Source organism: Dipodomys spectabilis, unplaced genomic scaffold, assembly GCF_019054845.1.
Source record: "Dipodomys spectabilis isolate Male_0828 unplaced genomic scaffold, ASM1905484v1 ptg000130l, whole genome shotgun sequence".
In the NCBI taxonomy this organism is placed as follows: Eukaryota; Metazoa; Chordata; class Mammalia; order Rodentia; family Heteromyidae; genus Dipodomys; species Dipodomys spectabilis.
The window spans coordinates 500388-514961 of NW_024870807.1; the positions used below are offsets into that span (position 1 = coordinate 500388).

General features: G+C 34.3%; 1 protein-coding gene across 2 annotated transcripts in view; it reads right to left on the bottom strand.

Moving 5' to 3' along the window:
* Rpgrip1l (RPGRIP1 like) overlaps positions 1 to 14574 on the bottom strand; it is a 99111-nt gene that overhangs the window by 58838 nt on the left and 25699 nt on the right. For both annotated transcript variants that reach the window (XM_042689960.1, XM_042689961.1), the window contains 6 exons: positions 14165 to 14238; positions 8410 to 8549; positions 2895 to 3001; positions 2628 to 2678; positions 1725 to 1904; positions 1093 to 1210 (listed from right to left, as the gene is read on the bottom strand). In XM_042689960.1, the coding sequence (XP_042545894.1) occupies positions 1093 to 1210; positions 1725 to 1904; positions 2628 to 2678; positions 2895 to 3001; positions 8410 to 8549; positions 14165 to 14238 (670 nt within the window). The remainder of the gene's footprint in view (positions 1 to 1092; positions 1211 to 1724; positions 1905 to 2627; positions 2679 to 2894; positions 3002 to 8409; positions 8550 to 14164; positions 14239 to 14574) is intronic.

The window sequence follows — 14574 nt, forward strand, 5'->3', positions numbered from 1 at the left end:
ACATAGAAGTAGTTTAAAAAGTTTCTAATTCAATTTGCAGTATGATAAGTATCAGTTAGTCAGTAAGTCATGAGCAACAGGCCTTTGGGATCCTCAATCATTTTTGAGGGTAAAGTTACTGCTGGCACAGGTAACTGAAGTATTGTAGGGCAGTGGACATGAAAGTATCTAGTATTTATTAGTAGAGAACTTACACTGTGTTTTCTGTGAAGGCAAAAACCTAGCAGCTGAGGAACATTTGCATTCTCTGCAAACATACAATTCTGAGTACACAACAGGAAACTACAAGAAAGTCTAGGTTATTGCTTTTCTAGGTACAGTTGCTCATCTGCATCGCAGAAGCTTCCAGTAAACTCTAAATAAACAAGATCATGGGCTCCAGAATTTCTAGGCTGAGGCCCTGGGAAGTTGTATTTTAAACTAGTTCTTCAGATGATTTTCTTATGTTGTCTTTCCTTTTCAGACAGGGTTATGTTATGTAAGGTGGCCTCAAACTCATTATGTAGACCCAAGCTGGCTTAGAACTTGTGATCATCTTGCCTCAGTCTCCTGAGTACTGAAATTTACAGGCATAGTCACTACACTCAGCTCCCTTAGATGACTGGCTAGAATATTTCAGGTAGGAGGATGGTAGTTACATGGAAGAGCACTTAGGTACATTCTGAAGCAGGGAAGGGTATTATCTGGAGGTCAAGGTAAAAAGGAGGTTCAGGGAGAACAAACAGCAGGAAAAGAACAGTTAGCAAATTGAGCAAAAGACTCTAATGAAGAGCAAGCTGACCTATTGGCTGAAGTGTATAATTTGCTTAGAAGTACAGTTACAGAAGTAAATTTGAGTCTGCAGTACTTTATGAGGTACTTTGAAATCTTGCCCACAACAATGATTTCAAAAAAGCAGTAAATCTGAAAAATTCTATTTAAAATTCTTGAGCAGAAAAGAATCAGATAAAACAGCCTTTCCAGTGACTTAAGTGTTATAGCTATAAATAGGGAAAGATAAAGCAAAGAGAGATTGTGAGTGAAGATTAGTATAACATTTTCAACTTTTATAAAATCTTTAGTTACTATGATCCAAAATGGTGTACATGGTACCTTCTAATTTCTGGATACGTGCAGTTCTGATATCAAGAAGATGAACATAATGCTCCATTTTCAGTTCATAATCTTGCTGCAAGTTTTCCATCTTTAGGGTCACCGCCTCAACTTCCATCTAAAAAAATCAGACGCAATCAGTTTCAATAATTAGTGTTAGTCTCATTTTCATTTTCAGAGCTCCTATTTTTTTATGTGGAATGCCAGGAGTTGTATACCATGGTTTCCTGACCTCTAATAGTTTATGGCTCTGAAAACTATGTTTGGCAATGTTCACAAATCATAAGTGAAATAAACAAAACTGGATTTCTTTTTTATGGAGATGAGTTTCTGATTTGTTAAATGCTAATGTGAGGTGGTTCTTGCACGACCTCAGGATAATGAATTCATCTAACCTTGTTACTGCTCATTCCCCTAAATAGTTGTAAACTATTTTAATTTCTCTTAAGATACTTATAAGCTAATTATTCCAACTACTTAGTTAAAGCCTAAATTCCAGGAACACAGAAATAAATAATAGTTGACAACTTTTAATAAGATTATCATAGGTAGTAAAATTCATAGTACTTCCTAGAAATGTAATCAGTAGAACATCAGAAAACCTTTCCTCCCAATTTAGTGCATTCTATTACCTGATAATCTTTATTAATTTTGTGTTGCATAATTAGCATATTTCTTGTCTTTTCAAGTTCTTGAACTGTTTCTGCATGAGTTGCCTGTAGCTCTCTCATGGAGCGTTCTAGATCTTTATTTATTTTGCCATCTACTTTCTCTAGAAAGGAAAGGTCTCCATTTTTTTGTTCCTTCTGAGCCTAAAACAAAAAACATGTTTTATTACTAAAATGAGAAATTCTAAAATGTGATCCTTTGAATTAAACTACATATAGCAGGAAACGGTAATTAATTCAAAATATATACTCTGTTTTTCTGCAAGGAATAATGTAGTGCTAATACACATATTTGGATAGAAATCTGGAACAATTACAGACATATTAAAAAAATTTATTGCTTCATGATACCAAAAAGAATCACAGACATTTGTTTGTATTTCCTCATTTGAATAAAATGTACAAAGGGATTTGAAAAGGAAGTAAGTATGTTTTCTTGTGCTGTAGATAACAGAATATCCCAGAGCTAGAAAAAGTCTTCTGGTTGTATTTATAATTCCATGTTTTACTTAAGATAACAGGGTTCAAACCAAGGTCTCTTAGGGAAGAATAGTATAAAAATAAAAGCTTAGTTTATACTAGGCCAGGTAAAAGTAAAATGCTTGTTACAGCCAAAGTGCTTTAAGTAACAAGTTTTTGAGGTTTAAATGTAATTTTGATGTCATAATGAAATATGCATATGTTGTAGTGAAATGTCACCTGAACACTGACTTAGGTCCTAGGAGAGGTGATATATGTAAAACATGCACTAAGTTTCAGAAGACTCACAAATAATTCAACCTCTAAATATAAAGGTTACAGATAAAAGTCATCATTATATTCAAATATATGTAGACATGTGATTCCTGGTCAAGTTCAAAAAGCTACCTTTATAAGCAGGAGAGCTTCACTCAGTTCATCAGCATTAATATCACTTTCCTAAAACAGATTAAATAAAACATCCTAATGAGATATTTATGAAAGTACAGGAGGCTTTGCAGCTAATCAGAAGATGCACAGAGAACAAAAGCTGCTTAATAAAGAGTTAATAAGTAATATGCTTGAATTGTCTTGTTTTGCAAATACTTTTGCTTAGAAGTATTTTCTCTATGCATAAAATATTGGGTATAATTTTGAAAAAGGAAAATAGTTCACCTGGTTAAAAAACTTCATGCGGTTTTTAAGTTCATCAAGTTGTTGCTTTTGTTCCAGATACCGTAACTGTAGGTCTCTATTCTCCTGAATGAGTTTCTCGTTTTGGTCTTAAAAATACAGTCAGTACAATTAGAAAGACAAGTGAGAATTAGTTCTAAGAGCAGATTATAGGTGAATTTAATTCCTGTTATATATCAAGCTTAATCTAGTAATGTTCAGGTCACAAAGAAGCTGAGCTAGTACCTCAACAAAGGAAGCAGGGGAGTGGAGAGCAAATGAACACTGTCATGTGTCTACCATATGATTCACTTGCTTATCGAAAACTTAAGACTTAAATTCATAGCATTAATATAAGGAAATTGTGGTCTCTGAGACTTCAAAGGACCATTTTGTTTAAAATGCTCAAGAATATGTTTCTAAATCTATGCTTTTCACTTAGTTATTAATGATCCTGAAAGGCATGCAAAAATATTTCTGTCTTCTAGTTTTATGATTGACTTCTTTGTATTTTCTTTTCCCAACTTAGCATAAAGCATAAAACAAGACAATGAATGATAAATTCAGAGCCCACAATTTAATCAGCAGTACTTTTAACAAATCTGTTCCAATAGGAGAAACAGATTCTCAACAAGGGCAAGGTAATATCAATAATTCATGTGTGTTCCTTATTCACTGAGTTCATGTTATTCATTAGCAGAATATGAGCTCAGAGCTATCTTTACAGAATGGATATGGTTACTTGTGTCTGGCCACTTATTCACTGTGGCCTCCAAGCACAAGTGTTAAGCAGAGCTACAGGAGATGGCAAATTTACTCTATGCATTAAACATGTTTGACTTTTTTTTTTTTAAGCGTAAGTACTGGCTAACAAAACCATGCAACTGAAAATTGCAATTTAAGTATACTTTTCCCAAGTGTCCACTGTGGTGGTCAGTTATCACTCTTGGTTGACTAACTTTAAACCGTGTCACTCAGAGTCTTCACTCCTTTCTTTATATTTGCAAACAATTGTGTTCATTGCAGGGTCTCAATTTAAGTTTTTTAAGAAAAGGAAACAAAATGCACAAAAGTCAATACATTTGCCAAGAATTCTTTCCATGAATGCATTTGCATTCTGACTGCATTTTATACAAAAATGTGTTTCTGACTTTTGTAAAGCTTTATGTTCCCAAGCTATAAATAATGTTAAACCATACAGTTAAGAAGAAACAAACTAAAATTGGACGTCTTTAATGTCACATATTTCCTAGCAATCTTAAAAGTAACAAATTACGACTCTAAAGTAAACAAAAATAAGAGACATTTTATATAAAAATGAAATTCCTATCCCCCCCCTCCTTTTTTTTAAAAAACGGACACCCTTGAACAAGCTAGTTAGGCAAGTGTTCTACCACTTGAGCTATACTCTCACGCTTTGTATTTTTCTTTTTTGGGGGAGGGGGACAAATTCTTCTACTGCAGCCCAGGCTGCCTTCAAACTTGTCAATTCTCCTGCTTCTGTTTCTCCTGGGTGCCTGAGATGACAATTGTGGACCACCATGTACAGCTTAAATATGAAAACAAGTTTGTCGTAATGATAGAAGATTCAAAGGCTATCCTATAGCATAATAACATATCTAGTGAAGTAAAGAATTTCCAGCAGGACTCTGGCAGTTCATGTTGATGATCCTAGGAGGCTGAGAGCAGGAGGACTATAGTTAGTTAGGGCACAAAATCTTGCTAAACTCCATTTCCAAAATAACCAGCAAAGGAGGAGGGCTGGAGGCAAGGCTCATACGGTAAAGGGCCAGCTATTAAGTGTAAAGCCCTGAGTACAAACTGTAGTTCTGACCCAAACCAAAACAAACCCAAATGTGAAAAATACCTGGAAATTTTGATGGTAAATGTCAAAACTTATTTTAAAAAATAGCATTAAAACAAATGTAAATTCCTATGAAGAAAAACATTTTAATCAGTGAGAATAAGACATGGAATTATTTATGTTGATTAAGTTAAAATAACTAGATAGAAGATTAGGCAGTAACAAAAAAAAAATTATAGAAGCATGTAAAAGTAACTACTGAGGACGACAGAGTTTTTTTTCTATTTCTAACACTTTTCAGGGCTCCAGAAGAGGGTTAAAGCAAGAGGTCAGGCTGTTCCATCTTGGTGCAGGCACAGAATGCATTCTGATTTCTTCCATGCTCCAGTTTTCCTATACTTTAAGTTTTTCAGAGCATTTCCTAAGAATGATATGCTAATAAAACAGGAATAGAGTTACTAAAATGTTTCCATCTTCTGCCCATTTTTGTTTCAACAACTATGTCCTTCTTTGTGCACTTTTAAAAATACAGGACCTGATTAGTGGGAGAGTATGTTAGTAGAAGACATCAGTATCACAGAACAGCAATGAACTCTCTCTGAATTATGTATAGTTACACATTCTACTTTTCCTTTCTCAAACTGTTCATTGAAGATATATAACTCTTGGGTTTTAAAAAAGAGGAAATAGACTTGCTGAATTATAATATGAAAAATCAAAGCATTCTGTACTAGATGAAAAATACCCTCCTTACTTATGATTTGACAAAAAGCAGGTTAAGCTAAACAGCATTTTATTAAAATGAGATAACATTTTGCTCTTTCAAACTTCTGTTCTTCCAGCACACCATTAATAAGCAGAGTGCAGCGAACAATTCTACTAAACAATTTTCAGAGCCCTTTTGTGCTAATATCTTCAGCTGTGATCAATATAACCATGTGCATTATGCTGAATTATGCATTTCAGCTAAAGATAGAATAGGACTTTCAAAAGCAAGCCCTTAAACACATGCAGTTAATTTAAGCATTAACCAAATGTGGACTGCATTTACATATTCTCCCCAACATATTCACACAATCTGAAACTAATTTGTACCTTGAATAAAGAGGTGAGTATTCTCTAAAAATAATTTGCCAGTTAGATGAATGACTACAAAAAGCTAGGGAAACATCTCTGGGCAAAGAACACTTGACACATGAAAAGAGAAAAGTGTGAGGAGACTTCAAAGTAGAATTAAACAACTGAAAACTGTAAAAGGGAACTTAATCAATATTGAAAGATTTCTCTAAATAGATAACTTCAATTTTTAATTTATTATTTCCTGGAAAAATGGCTAAGTGCTGTGTTATTTTTTAATGACTTATTGTAATGTCTTTGCAAAGAAATAAAAACTAAATCCTTAGACTGTAAATTTGACTATTCAAAGATAAATAACTGAAAAGTAACTGTTCTAGTTGTTCTTTTGAAAAGAATTGGATAATATAAAGATTTGTACAGAAAGATGCTGCTTATGACACTTAAACAATGAAGTTACTTAAATATTCACCAATGGAAGATTGTTAAATCATCTATGGGACATAGCTGACAACATACATTTAAAGTTGTACTCTAGGAACAATTTTACAGCCAAGTGTGGTGACATACTTTTACAATTCCAGCTACATTGGAGGCATAGGATGATTATGGTTGGAGGTCAGTCCTGAGCAAAAATGTAAGACCCTATTTGAAAAATAACTAATGCAAAAAAAGGGGGGAGGGTGGGGACTGGATGTGTGTGAGTGGGGACTGGATGTGTGTGAATCAAGTGGTAGAATTCTGCCTAATAAATGCAAGGCCTTGAGTTTAAACTTCATAATCCACCCCCCCCCCCCCGCAAAAAAAAAAAAAAAACACCTAATGAAATGATTTTACAACATAGTGAATAAAATATTAGCAGAGATTATCTTGAGGCTTGTGAGATTGAGTGACTTTTTAAAGAAGTTTTTGTTAGATTTCCCTCCTACCCTGCAGTGTACATGAACCATTTCATCATTTAGAAACACTCCTAAAAGATGAGCCTAGACTAGATTAAAAAAAAAAAATGAGGATGGACTAGGCAAATTTAAATAGCTTAGCAATTATAAGAAGTCATAGAATTTAACGAAAACTACAGATTGGAGAAAACACTTAAGAATTTCTTTCCACTGGGCACTGGTGGCACATGCCTGTAATCCTAGCTACTCAGGAGGCTTGAGATCTGAGGATAGCAGTTCAAAGCTAGCCTGGACATAAAAGTCCCCATGAGACTGTTAACTCCAATTAACCAACAGAAGACCAGAAGTGGCGCTGTGGCTCAAGTGGTAGAGCACTCACCTTGAGCTGAAGAGCTCAGGGACAGTGTAATCAACAAAAAACAAAACAAAACAAAACAATTTCTTTCCACAGACCAATTAGATGTGTAGGAATCAATAGCTTTGGAATTCTTGCTGGGGAAATACAGAAAGAGTAGAGGTAACGAGGTTTACTTCATTTCCTTCCAAGGATGAACAATCTATTTGGTTTTGGAAATAAGAGAGGGAATACAGAATACTATTCAGCAACTAAGAATTTACTGAGCAACTACAGAGACAAAGTACTCTGCTAGGTATGCAATATTCCACATTCAAATCAGGAATATCAAAAGTTTTAAACATCACCCAGTGAGAAACCATCACCATTTAGTTCACTTACTATCCTCTAGAAAAAAATATTCAGTCATCAAATTTAATCACTTGGTGAATACATATTGACTACTGTATTTTATTACAATAAAGGAATCTGACCACAATTTTATGGATTTGTTGATTGTATTTTTGAGGTAGGGCCTTTCTATATTCCCCAGGCTGGCCTTGAATTTATGATTTTACTAACTCAGCCTCCAAAAGTGCTGGGATTACAGGCCTCTCAAGTGTTTGTATAACAGGTATGATTGTATGAAACCTTTGGACAGTCTCGTGCAACTCAATTGCAAATACTCAAAAGAAGCAATGTTATTGTTATATTACTTGGTTTAACTAGCTGATGGGAAAACTGAAACAACTCTTGAATGAAAACACATTTTCTCCCTCTGTGCATTGTTTGAAGTGTACATGTATGTGTTATAATACTCTAGCTTGATGATTATTTTGGAAGGGACATGTATGCAAAGCTACCTGATACTTACATTTTCACAAAACAGAATTAGATGATTTTACTATTGGAGATCTTTTCTCCTCACCTATGAGAAACAACAAGCAACTACTTCGGCCACTTTGTCATCTGACACTGCAACTCTGTTATCTGTTACTGCTTTGCTTTATCCCTAACTGTGTTGCCACCACCTGACATATTACATCCTTACTAATTATTGTCAGTTTTTCCTTATTTGTTTCAGTCACTTCTGTGTCTCCAGAATTTAGAATAGTGACCAGCACATAGTGGTACTCAATAAATATTAGTTGACTGCTGAAAAAAAAAAGGCTCAGAATGAAGCAAAATTAAATTAAACAATATGAATAAAAGTAACTTGGAGAAAAAGTGATTCATTTGGGAAAGATGCTACTCTGAGAACAGGAAATTTTGAGCTACCAATAAACTCATGCAAGCAGACAGCACAGACAGCTGGGAATACAGGCTGTGTCTCAGGATTCGGAAAGGCAGCAAGCAAACAGTAGGCAGCACAAGTACTGATTGACTCAACAAGCCTGAAATGAGTACCTCTTTCAGTCTTTAATCTGTCAAGGACTTCGGTTTTGTCGGTTAAGTCAGATTTTAGGGCAGTCTCAAGCTGAGCAATCTGTACTTTCAGCTGCTGTTCCTTTAACTTCCATTGCTCTTCCTGGGCAGCACTGAAGGCACTGCAAAAACACACGTGACAAGCAAGGAAAGCCTGGAAATCAGCTTCGACCGAGAATAATAATGAGCAAAGCTTTTAGTGGCACAGAGACCACTGTCATCATGTCTTAGGAATTAAGTAAACATATGCTGGTGTGCTGCTGTTGAAACCAAGGCGCCTTTCTCAGGCTGCGGTTAGGGAACATGAAAGAGTCTGAGGGATGAGCAAAGGAACTGGCCTTAATTTAGAACTCTACAGTCAGAAAACTTGGCAGCCTGCAGCTTTTGTGGGACTAGTAAAGGAATTCAGATACTGTACACACTCCAGAGGAATCCACAATTCAAAACCTCAGCAACTGACACCGGGTAGAACCATTCTCTCCCATTTACAAGCCCTCTTACTACTGAGAAAATGGCCTTTCCTTTCTTCCTGATCTTGAATTTGGTGAAATTTTTAGTTTGTGCTAACTTATTCACAAAAATACTGGCTACAAAATGAAAGCATAGTGAACCATATGGCAGTAATTCTGATATGAATTAAATAGTGATAACGTGGCTCTATCTGGGAAAAAAAACAACAAAAAGCAATAGGCAAAGAACAATTTCTCTTGGAACAAACAGATGACTGGCATGAAACTAGTGCCCTATGTTTGATAAATAGTATGAAGACTGAATTACTAATTCTCAATAAAAGTATAGCAGTTTTAATTATGATTAAAATATCAGAAGGAAGAAAGAGATTAAAAAAATAACTGAACGTTACCCAGAAGGTATAAAATACCCATTCATTTACTCAATGGTTCCTAGGTGCTGATCTACATAACAGTGCTACCCCAGCTAGCAGCATTGCCACTCAGGGAGACTTAGAAACGAAGGACCCAGGGCGTAAAAAGTCATGTTTTTACAAAGCTCCCCAGGTGATAGCCAGGTTTTGGAAACACTGATCTTGATGTATTTCAGCAGAAAACCATTATCTGTGAAGCTCGATATGACTGAATAATCGTCAGCAGCTTTGACCCTTCTACTTATTTTAAACACAGTAAATGAGATGAAAATCTACCAAATCTGGTTTTCTACTGATGAAGTAAATGGAAAAGAGACATATTATTGAAAATTGCCTTTAATGTTGCTCCCAGCTACTCTTGAGGTTTTATTCCAAAAGAGATATCTGGAATAGCTTTAAAAAGAGCAATGCTGTATATTCATTTCACATTTTGAAAATTTTTATTGCATTTTCAATAATATGACATAGAAAATAAATGGAATTCTAGAAGCTCCTCTAAATATAACGTCTATTTCTTCTATAAATGGTCTCATTTCAAATATGGAATTTCAAAAAATACTTGGATTTGATATATCAATATTTTAAGTTAATTTTATCAAATGTACCATTATCTTAAATGAACTCCAAATTAGAAAAAATATACTTTTAATACTAAATAAACCATTCCTTTATAAGCTTATTTAAAAACAACAAATATATTTTGTGTCTGGCCAAATTATATTCACCTAATGTATATACAAATGCATGAATATCAGTATATGTTTGTGTATACATACATGTATATGTATGTATATGTCTTGTATTATTAAAAACATGCACTACCTCCAAAAAATTAACATGATGAAACAGGCACAACTATACATTATATCAGATGCCAAAAATGAGAAACAGTAGTGTTCCAATAGTATTAGTACCAGAAAAAAGATCACCAACAGCTAATCTGGCAGAAACATCAGAAGCTGTATGTGTTTAAATTAAGAACAATTTAGCAGCCTGGTTTTTCCAAACCCACAAAATACTAGTGTAAATCAGCATAAGTCAATCTGAATTTAGTCCACTGCTATCTTCCCTCTAAATTTAGGATTACATTCCATTGGAGTTTCATGAGGAATTCCTTTTGAATTTACTGTATTCCTCTATGCTTGGAGCCATCTGTGTAACTATAAATGGTGAGCCACATCTGGCTCCATTTTCTTTGTAAGGGCTGTACACATGATTAAATCTGCATATGAGAACAGTCTTGAAGAACTCTGTATTCATGAAAATGCTGTCAGATATTGCCAACAGTGACAACTAAGGGAGAATGATAGTCTTTGTACCTATTTTGCTGTCATATGATGTTACAAGAGTGATAAAATGGCAGTGTGTCCTGGAAGGCCTGTGCTGTTGGTGTCTGTGGTCACTGCCATGCCAACTGGCATCTCTGGGCCTCAGCATACTGTGTACACACACACACACACACACACACACACACACACAGAGTGGTCACTGCCATGCCAACTGGCATCTCTGGGCCTCAGCATACTGTGTACACACACACACACACACACACACACACACACACACACACACACACACACACACACACATCCTTGATCAAAGACATGATAAGCTCAAAACAAAATCTTGAAGATTCTTCTCCACTCTCAAGTCTTCTTTTTCCTAATGGAAAAATGTTCAAAGACAATGAAGCAAATTCTAAATCATCCATAAAGAAATCCATAGGTACTTTAGTCAGGAAGACTGCAGGAGAAAGGTGGTCTCTTTATGAAAAAAAAAAAAAAAAAAGCACAAAAAATCCACAGGTGGTCAGCAGTGCTCTTAAATTTCAAATATAAACTTGGTCTACTTAATTCTTAAAAGGGTTATTATAATCTTCAAAAACTAGATAAACATTGAAAAAAGTTATTTGTATATAGATCAAATTTATTAGTTACATATCTTCCAAGTTATAGTAACTTAAAAAAATGAAACAGTTTTACCATATTATGGTATGAAGTCACTTTCTGACCAAATAAGACTAAATTGCAAAAAATTTATTCTGAACTTTCAAATTCAACATTTCTTAAACTTCTTATTTCTTGGCAGTTTATCAAAAATGCTTTAGTGTATTAGAAAAGGCTCATACCAAATATTAACATGAGGATTTTATCTTATCACACGATTCTCTAGTATTTCATATGTCAAGTAATAAACACATTCAAAATTTCATTTGAGAAAGGAGGATGAGAATGCAATCTGCAAATCATATTTTTTCTCCTGAAAACTAGCCAATTTTGAATAACAAACAAATGCTCGTCTTAAAACATGCCACCAGAATGACTCCCAAGCAAGGAGTACATGTACTTTTTGACAAACATTAGCTGTTAGCAGTACTGAGTAATAGTGAAATGAAACAAAAGGGCTGTGAAATAATCTTAAGAGATATGGTGCCTTTGTAGTTACTCCCACCATGCTTCTGAAAACATATATTTGTAAAAAATCAAATTAGTGAATTTGATAGTTCTACTGTACTGTTAGGTTTTGTGCTTACATGCCATTCATTTTTTTTAACATTAAATGTTTTGACACTCATTACACACATTTACTTCCATTCACCTCATATAAATTCAAGTATAAACAACATACTGAAGTCTGTTTTTAGTGTGACAGAAAAAAAATGTAGCTCAGGCATAAAACATTAAGCAAAAGCCTTCAAAGCTAGATTTACACTCTTAGATCATCTTCTAATATGGAAAGATAAAGTTTTATGGTGATTAAGTAAATATGAGAAAAATATGTCTTGTCAAAATTCCATTTATGTATTAGTCCCAGCTATGTCTGGTGCTTTTTATTTCAAGAAAGTCTGTTTAGTAAATTCTCAAATTGGGGAAAAGCAGAAAATTTAGAAGGGACAAAGGACACTTATTTTGAAATTACAAGATGTTTAAGATAAATAGAAATCTATTTCTGTTGTATGGCAGTTCCCTTATTTCATGTATGTTTTCCTTTCACATGAACAATTTTCCAGCACAATTAAAAGACATAGCAAGGCCCTGGGGAAAAAAATTCAAGCTTTAGAGTAAATAGGATTGGGTTTTATATCTTCTACTGGACTCTTAGCAGTGTTGTATGACTCTATTCAAGTCTCCATTTTTCCTGCAGTCTCAATCCTTCATTTATAAAACACTAGAAAGTTATCTCTTCTGCCATCTAACAGGGTGCTATGTAATCTGTATGTAAACACATAATGACTAAATAACTGTTAGATACAAATAAACATCTATGTATTATTCTATTGAGATGGAAATATAAAACCCAAAGGAAGATATTTAAGTAAAATTAATTTCGCTTAACATCATCTTATATGGTCATATGTACATAGCCTTTGACCTTCTCTGCTTGTCCTAGACATGTACTAGTCATTGTAAACAAGGGAAACCATGGGACCTATGTTTCTTTGGGCCTGGCTTATTTCACTTAATATCATTTTTTCCATGTCTTTCCATTTCCTAACAAATGGGACAATGTCATTCTTTCTGATGGAGGCATAGAATTCCATTATGTATATATACCACATTTTCTTGATCCATTCATCTACTGAGGGGCATCTGGGTTGGTTCCATATAACCCCTGTTTTCACTGTTTGATTCAGGTGTTCTGTTTGTAATTTGGGGAGGGCAAGGGATATGGTGGAATGCTTAAATGAGGATGCAGGTTGACCCATTGTGATGATGAGATGTACAGGACACTATGTTGAAAACAAATTTTACAATGTTGGGTGGGGTGGGGTGAGGGAGGAATTGGAGAGGTAGGGAGGGAAGGGATGGTAGGGGAAAAACAAAGGAGGAGGTAACAATGCTTGATAGGAAATGTACTTATTACCCTACTCATGTAACTGTAATCCCTCTGTACAGGATTGTTTATATATATATATATATAAAATTACAGTTGATGAAGAATGGACCAGAATAAACCTTAAAGCAAAATGACCTGGAAAGAGATCCAAGGCAAATCCCACATGAAAACTTTTGGCTAGTTCACCTTGTTGGAAGGCCCTAAGTATTATGTTAAATGGTATCCTTCTGGTGGTATCCCTTTTTACACTGAGCCACTGTACACAGTGAAAATTAATACTTAAACAGTATAAATGACACAATAATTGGAATAATGATTAATTTAACATTAACCCAGGTAATGTTTAAAAGTAACCAAAATAAAATCCACACCTATACTTCTTTAGGTAGGATACTTCTAAAGTGTAAATTTAATTACACTAAACAAATTTAATTAACTACACATGAAGCAGACTAAAGAACCAACATTTAAGTATCCTTTTAACATTTATCTTGGGCTAAGATAACCGTGCTTCTCTCCAACATACTCATTCTTGGGTATTAAGATGGGGAGCCCAGTGGAGAGACCAAAAGAGGTTCAACTATTACTTCAGGCCTTTAAGAGTAAGAAATTTCTCTCAAAGTTATTTCATTCTGTTTTACCTTGTCTACAACCTGGATGTTTACAATGTCCACATTCCAAAGTGTTCTGAGGATTTTATTAAAGTGAATGCAGACTACTTAGTAGTGTTTGCTAGCCCATCATTTGTGTTCAATAAAGGACTGGTGGTTACTGTGACAAAACAGGATGGTTTTTGGAGCAGTAATAGACTACTGGTCATGTTAAAAAAGCTGACTGCCATTATCTTAACATTTATTTTTCATTTGTAAAGGACATATATATAATATATGTATATATATATTGCTTGCTATCCTCTATCTTAATTTTTCAATCTATATTAGATATTTTAACAACAAATGCTTTGATAAAAAAGAGCTCAAATAAGAGAATGAAAGAACACATGGAATTGTGATTTACCTGTTATAAAGTTTATCATAGTTTTCCTGTAAAAGTTCCCGTTCCTTTTCTAAATCATTAATTCTATCCTGCAGCTAAAATGAAAATAAAATTACAAAGAGTTTCCATAGTATAGTGGTTTGCACTCTAAATTGTGAAGATAAAATTACAAGTTAGGTGATTATCATATAACAATACATAAGGGTAAAACAACTGAGAAGATAACATATTTCAGTGTTGACTTCCAAACTGCAGTTGTTAACTAGACCACTTACATTGTCTGTATTTAATTCAGCACTGATTTTCCCAAGTTGTTAAATAAACATGAAATTAATATTTCTGTTTTAATTTAGTAGAAACGTATGCACAGCTTTATAACAACATGTGCCAGGACTCAATAAAGAAGGTGTTAAGAGCATGCTGTTAAGTCC